We start from the raw sequence: 10,684 nt of genomic DNA, 5'->3' as shown, positions 1-10,684 counted from the left end.
AATTTGATTTAATTCTCACTTGAAAGGGTTCGATTGATTAAACTGTGTGGAGATCGATAAAACATTGGTGAAATCCATCGAATGCTGTAAAGATCAATCCATCCTTGGCGGCACCTTTTTGAATAAAGACAAATCTCTGAGATATTTTGGGAAAGATACAAGAGTGGTAGGTGTGGACAAGATCGAATATTTTTGATCGATCGAAGATAAGTTGGATCGATGGTGGAATCTTTTGGATAAGGACAAAGGCTTGGATCCATCTTGAAGTGCCCAGATCGATGTTGCTCTGATCGATCGAAGGAATGTTGAGATCGATCGAACTTGTTGATTTCCACACTTTGCTTCATTTTGCTTCTTTCTTCTATTCAGCTTGGGATTACTTCTTTTAAGCTCTTATTTGGCTGAATTAACTTATTTTTGGGATAAGTACCTAAAAAGGGTAATAACATGAAATTAGTCTAAGACGGGAAAGTAAGATAAATAAAGGTCCTATAATACCTAAGCTTAAGGGGTTTAATTGCGAACTTTTCAGCGCTCATCACTTTGCCCAAGACCCTGCCAGGGGGCACTGTCCCCTAGGCTCGACCAATAAATAGTTTGTGTAAGGGTCTCGTATTTAATTATGAATCATGTTATTAAATCATATTATTATTTGTAATGTGTAACAATTTGTGATTTATGTTATTGATCATGTTATTTATGGTATTAACTATAACGGATTATAACTGTGATTTATGACACTAATCATACAGGATTACTATAGAACATATGATGTTAATGGATTTAATTAACTTATAAGTAGTTTATGTGATCATGTTATTACTTTAATTGTTATAACAATTACAATAAATGGTATCATGATTTTTATCACGTTTTTAGTGTATTTATGATCTTAGATTTGATCTATGATTGTTTAAATTTGTTGTGTTATTGTTACATATGGCTTTGATGAGATTGATGAATGTTAGTAATGTGATCATTGAGATAGCTAATAAGCTAGGCTCCTTGATATTTTATGCCATTGTTAAAAAATTCTGGCTCTATCCCTGCTCTTGACCACCTTATGTTTGATTTTTCATGAGATACCCACTATTCGGTTGAGATTGCCCTATATTGCAGTAAGCATCTTAGTGTGTATATATAGGTATTGACTATGTAGCTATAACATGAGTTTGGCTAGGAATGTATCGTTTATCGGTTCTCTCTTTGGGTTGTAGTGGAAAGAACTTGTTCGTGGATCTAACACATACTTATTTTTCAGGTGTTCATCAATCTCATTCTCATAGTTGAGGTCATGCTGATCAGAGATAGTTCTCATCATTCGTTCAGACTCGTTGGCGTTTGATGCTACCTTATCTATTGATGTTGTAGATATAGAGTTTATGTAATCCATATTTCAATTTTATTTTAGGGGTCCTTGATTTATAGATTCTCAAGTTGTATATTGTGGATATTAGTTTTATTGAGGCGACATAACCTTTGGAGATTTATTATTAATTAATGATTACTCATTATTTAGTTTTCCATTCCGCCTATTATTATTCATTTTTATTTGTCTATTTGTATTCCGTGCTTTTTTATATACTTAATTGTTTTGATATCCTAGGGTTTTCGAGTGTGGGCCTGACCAACCTACATGTGAAAATTCGAGGATATCACAAAGGATGTGAATGAGAGAAATAATTTCTAAATATGGAATACATAAGATAATTTTTTTAATTATTTTTGACATTTTTTTTTTCAAATAATTATCAATAATTTAACTGGTAAAAATAGTTAGACTAATGGGGAGGGAGAGAAAGAGAGATCGGATAATAAGTGACACGGACAAATTAAGGGATTTGGTAAGAAAATAAGTTTGATTTTCAATTAAAAACATTTTCAAAAGAAATTTTACAGAGAAAATATTCTTGAGTTTTTTTTTTTTTGGTGTAAGGCGTATTTGTGTAAATATTAATTTTTTTTCATCTGACAATAATGTGAATATGTTCTCTTTAATTAATTTAGAATATATGAGGGATATTTTGAAAATTTTAATTTAAAATTCACTCTATTCCAAGTTCTAAATTGGTCTAACTAAACATTGAAATTGTAATTAGAGGAAAGTCTGAAAAACACCCTTACAGTTTTAAATTTGTGTGAATTACACCCTTATAGTTTACTTTGTTTATATAAATCCATACTAGATATGAAAATGTTGCAACTAACCTCCTCCGGTCAAAATTCTGGTATAAAACCTTAAACCCAAAATTGCCCTTCTTTATATTCCTAAACTACCCCTCACCATATTGTATGTATATTTGTATATATATCTGGACCCTATGCCCAATCTGCCTCTCCCTCATCTCATTCTCTGTTTTCCACCATTGTTCTCATAGATCAATCAAGTCTTTGCCTGCTGCTTGACCATTATGTTGAGAGCGCTCGACTCTCGGAAGAATCGATTCACGTTGGCTCAAGCTTCCTGGGGTCCACGTACTTTTGCTATTGGATCTTACATATGTGCTTACATGATTGACCCTTTGTCTTCTTATTTTCTATGCCCATTGGGTGTAACTTAAAGCGACTTTTTCTCCCTAGATAAGAGGTTTCACCATTGACTCTTGCCTACAGAGACTTATGCGAGGGAATTTAGAAAGAGGATAAGTGTTCCTTGCTTGAGGATCTGCAGTAAACACACGCATGCAGAGGCATACCCGGAGACTCAACTGGAACGAAACCTAAATGGTGTGGGAGCGGCAGACCCGTTAGTTATAGATCGGTATGGTACCAGATAGAAGGACACAATTTGGCTTAGGAGAACGGTCTTAGGTATTGAGAAGACATTGGTTGTGCGTGAAGCTGATCGTCAGTACCTCAAGGTAGATGCGTTTGGGCTCACAATGGGCTGTTATACGCACTATGATTTTTTTTTTTTTTTTTTTTTTTAAAAAAAAAAATCATAGGTGGAGGGCTATTTTAGTCTTTTTTGTAGCTCTGGTACCGGTCAATAACGGTCAATGGCCAAAAGGCACTAATCCGCACCAATTTTTTTATGTATAGGGGAGCTGAACAAACAATAGAGAGTTATACGCACTATGTCGATTCCATAGGGTGTAAAACGCACGCAAACCTTGTAATTACTATTCTATTATATTTAATTATTAAAATAGTAAAATGAGAATGTCCATTTCATTTATATATTATTCTCATTCCATTTTTTGCAACGTCCTATTCCAAACTTTATTTTGTTATTGCGTAACAAACGTATCTCCAAGCCTTGAGTGTCAAAATTGATATTTCAACAGACCCGAATGTCCTTGACACTGAATAAATGATATATTCCTAGAGCTACGATCAAATTGACTCTTAAAATTACTTTTCAGTGATGATATATATTAAAAAACGAAAAAATGGTGGTTACATTTTATTGACCAACAATATAAAAATAACAAATAATTTCATTTAAATAGTGATAACATTGTTTTGATTTGTTTTTATATATTATATGAGTAAAATGATAAAACAATGAAGCATAGGCTGTCCAGGGGCTTGATGGAGTTCGTAAGGCAACGATTTGAGGTGCCATATGTCTCATGTTGGACCGTTCATCCCATTATATTCTTTGTCCCGGTGCCAATTAAATAATAATAATAACGATTTGAGGACTCATTGTCACCGTCCGATGTAATTTTCTCTCTTTCGTCTCTCCGCGCCATTTCTCTATCCTCGAACAGGAGTCCCAAATTCTTCGGCCTTCTTTCAAATTCTAAGGTTTTGAGCTCAAATCTACAATCAAACCCCCTCAGAAGAAGAAAAAGACGGAAAACCTCATATCTGCCTTGTAGGACACATTAATCAAACTTTCTTGCGCTCTATTTGGAGATTACGGTGGTCGCAACAACAAAATTTGGGGCTTTTTGGAATGCTCTTGAATGCCTTTGCGCCTTTTTCAGATAATAGGTTAGTTCACTCCATCTCTAATACTTTAGAGAAAGAGAATTCTCTCTCTATATATTTGTATATATTTATACACCATGTCCAGAAATATTTTTAAAGAATTACGACTTTCTATTCAACAGTTGCTAGGCTTAACCACACTTCTGCCCTTACAGGTTCTTTGCATTTTTGTTTTTTTTTCAAGGACATTTCTTCAGCATCTTATTTTTATGCATTCAAAGTAGTCTCTTTTTTTTTTTTTCAAAATTAAAATTAAAGATAAGGAAGGAGCACAGTGGTTATACTATCAATCTGACAATCATGGTTTTGATACTATTTGCAACAATTAGGACTTTGAATGTTCCAACATGATTAGGGAGTCATTAGAAGAAAGAAAGAAACCACATTTATGAAGTTTTGATACGAAGAACCCATTAACCACTTTGAAGTGCCCTGTAAAAAGGAATCCATAAGAATAAATTTCTTTTAACTCCATCCCTGTCATGCTTCCCTCAAATTTCAGAATAATCTTCCCATTATTTTGAATTTGAGGGATGAACTGTAACAATACCAAATATAGGAATCTATCATCATACGAATGGACCACTAAATTTAAATAACTATTCAACCAATAAGGAATTGTAACATATGTAAAGTCTAAATCATTCCCTTCACCAAGAGATCACCACATAGCTCTCTCAGCAAAGAAATGTAAACTAAAAGGAACGATAACTCAAGCTTCATCATGTCCAAGCAGCAGCTGATCCTCCAAATCTGGCTCAAGTACTACCTGAAAGATAGTAAGGAATGAGCTAACGGCTCAACAAATTCATCGCTCAACAAGTAGCACTCTTGCCATATTTCAAAACAAAACAGTGCAATATTAAGTTGCTAGTAGAATTAATATTATAATTAGAAATGTATAGACTGCTATACTAACACAATCCAATTCTCATACAGGACTGTACAAAAACCGCACATGTTTGGGATCGAACACAATTACACAACCATATCAAAAATCTCATAAACAATCCTTATATTCAAGTGTGGGATCGTACACACCATCCTAAAATCTCGTAAATATTCTCACCTCTGGGATTGTATGGAACTATCCCAACCCAATTACATTGTTGCATTATTATCTTCTTAAATTCTTATTAGAACATTACATGCACTCATATAGATATCCTTATGGTTCTGAAATCAATCTTTAGTAAAATGAAGATACATTTGAGGCTCTGTTTGAATAAAATTTAGAAAAAAGACAATAAATCAAGAAGATGAAGTTAGTGTAATATGTGCAATTATGATAATGAACTATAGTATAGAAGCTTAGGGTTTCTTATAATTTTACATGGAAAGTGAGATAATTTTTATGCACAGCGGTGACTTGAAATAACAATACACTTTCCTGTCTTAGCAGTAGTAAACTTATCTCCTCCTCTGTTAAACCTTCCTCCCAAAGAAATTCTCTTCCACTTCTAAGTTTTCTCTAGATTATTGTGTACCATAAAATATATATATATATATACATATATATATATACATATATATATATATATATATATATATATATATATATATATCAAGTAGTTGAAAATTTGTTGTTAACTACCAAGCCTTTTCTTCTTTTGAACGTGGGTATTTGGGTTGAGTTGAGAATGGTCATTGAGATAAGGGCTCTATGTAAAATTAAATTTGAAAATTTTGAAATAACTTTATCTGTTCATCGCCTCATCCACATATCTATATATATAATATTTTAACTATATATATATATATATATAATGCCGGTTATTACAATTCCTCACTTTTAAATGTTATGCCTACACAGTTACATATATACTATTGTGATACAAAGTCTTTATTGTGGGAACAGAAAATGATTCTACCAATGAGTTTGTATCTATTAAAAAACCAAAAAAATTGGTTAACTAGCTTTTATCCCTCCATGATCCAGCTCCCCCAAATAAGTGTGTGTGTGTATATATAACAACTCACAAACACATGAACTAGGAGAGGAAACTACACACCTTGGTGACCCGGAAGGAATCATGTCAATTGATGTCTCTTATTTTCCTTTCGCCTGGCCTTTTGAATCAGGAAAGAATTGCAACAACTCATCGTTTTATTCTCTTTCAATTATTCATGATTTTTGGAATATGTTGGACTTTCCAGAAATCTTCACCATGTGTTCCTTCTATCCTCTTCAAAAAACTATAGGGCATATCCCATAGCAGTAGCGCTTGCAGGTTACTGAGGTTCTCAATGCCCAATGGAACCATTTCCAGTCCCGAACATGACACAATTTCAAGTTCCCTCAGCCCTGGCATTGCTCCGTCTGCCACTCTTAGGCACTTCAATTGCGCCAGAACACAGAGGCTTAGCTTCTTAAGGATTGGATATCCTCCCTTCTCACATTGTAATTCTTCCCCAATATAAGCTTGTCGTAGTTCAAGCACTACCAAATTAGGCAATCTCTGAAGTGATTTTAGTGGGTCAATGGTCAAATTAGAATATTGAAGGACTAGCTTGGTGAGGTATTTGAGTGCAGGAATCCACCCAGGCAAACTTGGTAAACGGCATTTGAGAAATAGACGTTGCAGATTGGGTGGGGGAGATGAGAGAGAGAGAAGTTCGAGAGATTCTGAAGTGTTAATTGAAACCATGTACAAACCTGTAAGGTGTTTCATCTTCTCCAGTGAAGAACATAGATTTATCCCGTCTTCTTGTCTTAGTTGTAGAATACCCAACCTCCTGAGTTGAGTTAGCTTTCCAAACTCAACTATTTCACAGTTGCCATTCACTTCAACACTTCCCAGTTTCTGTAGACTTGTTAATCTTCCTATTCCTGCCGGAACCGTCATTCCATATGTTTTTGGGAAGTATATTGAAGATTCAAATCGGTAACGTAAGTTACGCAACTGAACTAGATGTTCCAATTGTAAGATCTCAACAGGCAACGATGATATGAAAGATCCTTTGAGATCCAATATCTCCAAGTTCTTCAGTTTCCCAATGGACTTTGGAAGTTCACTTATACATGTGTTCCTCAGACTTAGATATCTCAGATGAATCAATTTGACCAGTTCTGGAGGGAATTCGTAGAGGGGTGCATATTCTAGCTCTAGAACTCTAAGTAATCTAAAACCGTAATAGAATTCACTGCTGGAGGATATTGAAGACCCTATTGATCTAAACACCAAGAGAGACCTTAGGCAAGGGAATCTCCTATCAGATGAGAGGTCCTCGCAACAGCCATGAATTGACAGTCTACGAATTTTCTCATCCAGTGTCATTCTTCTTTCATCCAGTATCATAACAAGCGATTCTTCCGTGGATTTTATCTGGATTAGTTCACGCATAAGGTCATGAACCCTGCAAGTCCTAACTCTGTTAAAATGGTCCATCTGCACCACTTGAATCATACTCCTACTGACTAGTTCATTAAGGTAATCTTCTGCAACCTCTTCCATCGTGAGGCCTAGCTTCTCCTCCACAAATCTTTCAACTACCCAAAGTCGGACCAGCTTCATTCTTTTGATCAAATAATCCTCTGGAAAAACACTTAAATACAAGTAACAAAACTTAAGGTAGTATGGCAAATCATTGTAGCTCAGTAGAAGTATTTTTTGTAGATTTTCAAGGCTAGAATTGCATTTCAGCTCTGCAGCAATGCTTTCATTCACTTTCTTCCATTCCATAACCTGTTTATTCTTCTTTGACAACAGGCCACCTATTGTTACAATTGCTAAAGGGAGTCCTCCACACTTCTTCAAGATGCTTCGGGACATCTCCACTAGCTCATCTGGACAGACACCTTTATTTTTCCCTCGAAAAGCTTTCATGCAAAATAGAGTCCAAGCCTCTTCATCGGATAGAGGTTGAAGATGGTACACATGAACATTGGTGTCTATAGATGCAGCTACATCACCTATACGTGTTGTGAAAACTATCCTACTCCCACGGTTACAATCAGGGAGTGCGAATTTCATAGCTTCCCAGGCACTAATGCTCCAGACATCATCAAAAACGACAACGTACCTTTTTTGTTGTAGATGGTTCCTGATCTTGTTCACCAATTGCAAGTCACCCATTCTGCCTATCCCTTCAGGAATTGGCTCTTTTGCTGCCTCCAAGAATCCCTCCAGTGCAGCTCGCAAAAGCTCCACCGTTGTAAACGACTTGGACACTGTTATCCAGGACTGACAATCAAAGTGCTTCTTAACAGGATGACTATCATAAGCTTTCTTCACAAGAGTTGTTTTTCCTAAGCCACCCATGCCCACCACTGAGATGGCTGTAAGATTCTGCTCTCCCTCTGTCAGCCAAGTAATCAGTAAACTCCTAGGATTCTCAATTCCCACAACATCAGCTTCATTAATGAAAAGAGACCCCAATCGAGGATCATGCCATGTCTGCAATTGCGAATTGGAACTTGTCGCTTCATCTATCCTTCTGAAACAAAATGCTGCTCTTCTTTCTGAGATGGCCTTAACATTCAACTTTATCTGCTGAATCTGACGAGCCAAGCGGTGTCGTGTTCTCAATTGCCGGATGTAGTGATAGCCTCTGCGAAGGGAATGGAAGAAACCATTCCCATGAGGAATTGACAAGCAAAGCAAAAACACGTCAAGAACATCTTCGGTGTCATAAGCCACGTCTCTCACTTGCTTCACCCATATTCTGACTCCTTCGTCATTCTCGCTTCTTGCTTCTGCATCCAGCAGGAAGGCTTTCATGCTCTCCAAATCATCGCGTAGTTCATCAACTTTCTGGTGAATTCCACCCAGCAACCGAGCTTCTTCATCTAGCATGGTAGCCAATTTCTGTAACACCAGGTTCACAGCTATCATCGCCATCTTTTCTTTTGCAAATGAAAGATGAACAATCTTCTCTGTATCCTCTAGTCTCACAATATCCTATTATTTCCTTGTTAGATCCAATTAGGAACATTTGACCATTTCTTGCCCAGCTATTTCATTTGTCCTTTTCTTGAATAATGATTAGTAAGAAATAGTTGACTCTAAGTCGCGCAAGTTTAAAGCTATCAACAAAATGTTGGTGGCAAGTTGTAATGTGAACGCACATTGGTATGGTCCATAATAGCTGTGACTCTGTCTTTTGTGGCTATGTTTGATCTTAGCATACCGTACGCTAATGAATTAATAAACCTCATTACATATTTTATGTTTGATCTTAGTAAACTGTGCACTAATGAATTAGTAAAGCTAGTCAAAGTGTCGAAGGTGATGTTTTTCTTTTGACCAAACCAAAAGTCCTTCCCCAAATGGGAATTTCTGTTAAGTCGGCCTACAGGCTTATTCGAATGGGGAGGGCTCCAGCTTCCTTCACCGTTCCTTCTTCAAGTCATGTTAAGGGCGAAATGGTACGTGGAAAGTCATTTGGCGAATTAAATTTCGTGTGATAACCCGAATTTTTTTTAGATTATAATTTATAATTTTATTTTTTTTGAGTTTGTTTTAGTGGAAGTATTGTTGTTGTAGTTTATATATATATACATATATATATACATATAGTGCTGGGAAGTGGTAAGAGGAGCAGCCGCAAGTGGGAGGAAAAGAGAAGGAAAATTGAAATTGGGCTTGTGCAGGTCCCACGTGGCTTGTTTCATGATCTCTGATGGAATTGGTTTGGTTGGTTACGTACTTATTATATATGTAATCTGATAGAAAATGAAGAAAGAAAAAAGAGAGAAAAAAAGGAAGAAAAGTTGGTGTTTTGGCGGGACTCACGAAGTGCTTTGTTTGGCCAAATTTTCTTTTGCGTTGGTTTCTTCCACGTGGCCTTATTTTGTGGTGTGGGTTTGATGAATGTTGAGATAAAGTTGAAAAGGGGGTCTACTTTTAAAAGATATTTTGTTAATTGAATCGGTCATTGTTGCATGTCGGTGGATTGTTGTCCATGTATTACTATAAAGCTTATTGTGTTGAAAAAAGTCACATGAAAAGTGTAACTTTTAAATGACCGTAATTTTTATAAATTGAACTGACACGATTTTTTATTAAAAATATATTTTTATTAGAATCGTGACTCTTACAAATTAAACTGACATAATTCTTTATTAAAATTACCTTATTTTTTAAAACGGAAGTAGTATATTGGTAAAGCTAGTCAAAGCCTCAAAGGTGATGTTTTTCTTTTGACCAAACCAAAACATCTAATTCATTATTTTTTAATGTATTTTTATATTAATTTTTTTTATTATAGGACCGCTTAGCTCGAGCAATGTGATGATGTGATTGGATCACTATTAATCGTACTCAAAACATGTTACTTGGACAGATATTGCTCAATTAGATGTGCATATGGCATGCCATATATCTAATTCATAAGTACTGAGGAGGGTTAGGTTAGAAGAGCAGCATCAGATTGCCTCACCTGTTGGTCAACCTAGGCATTAGAAGATTCAGCCTTGGGCTCCAGTAACTGGACTGCTGAAACTTGAAAGTCATTAATTCACCATCTAGGTTTTGGGCATTTAGTTTTGAACTTATCCTTTGTTAGCATAGTGACCCTCAGAGTAAGTTGGTAGTTGAGAAATAAATAGTGGGGGCCATTTAATTTTGCAATTCCAACTCTGCTTATGAAATACACAAAAATGCTGGTATATATGTTGTGATTTAACTTCTTCCCAAACCTTATTAGGCTATTAAGACCAGTAGACCACCACACATATCATGCTATATGATCACACATTTATATGACACACTAATGCTATGTGATCACACATTTGTACTTAAAA

The 10,684-nt window shown here is 35.7% G+C and overlaps 1 protein-coding gene across 1 annotated transcript; it reads right to left on the bottom strand.

Annotated features, from left to right (window-relative positions):
- Positions 1 to 4,380: 4,380 nt before the first annotated feature.
- On the bottom strand, positions 4,381 to 9,053 carry LOC132294949 (disease resistance protein RPM1-like). The gene is made up of 2 exons (XM_059793001.1): positions 5,952 to 9,053; positions 4,381 to 4,708 (listed from the first exon to the last, which is right to left on the bottom strand). Exon 1 carries the CDS (start codon positions 8,778 to 8,780, stop codon positions 6,057 to 6,059), a length of 2,724 nt encoding a protein of 907 aa, XP_059648984.1. The 5' UTR covers positions 8,781 to 9,053; the 3' UTR covers positions 4,381 to 4,708; positions 5,952 to 6,056.
- Between the last annotated feature and the right edge of the window lie 1,631 nt (positions 9,054 to 10,684).

The sequence above is a fragment of the Cornus florida genome, unplaced genomic scaffold (genome assembly GCF_030987335.1).
Source record: "Cornus florida cultivar Cherokee Brave unplaced genomic scaffold, ASM3098733v1 CherokeeBrave_3.0.0_Hap2_Chr02, whole genome shotgun sequence".
NCBI lineage: Eukaryota > Viridiplantae > Streptophyta > Magnoliopsida > Cornales > Cornaceae > Cornus > Cornus florida.
This window is presented reverse-complemented; position numbering and strand designations above follow the sequence as displayed.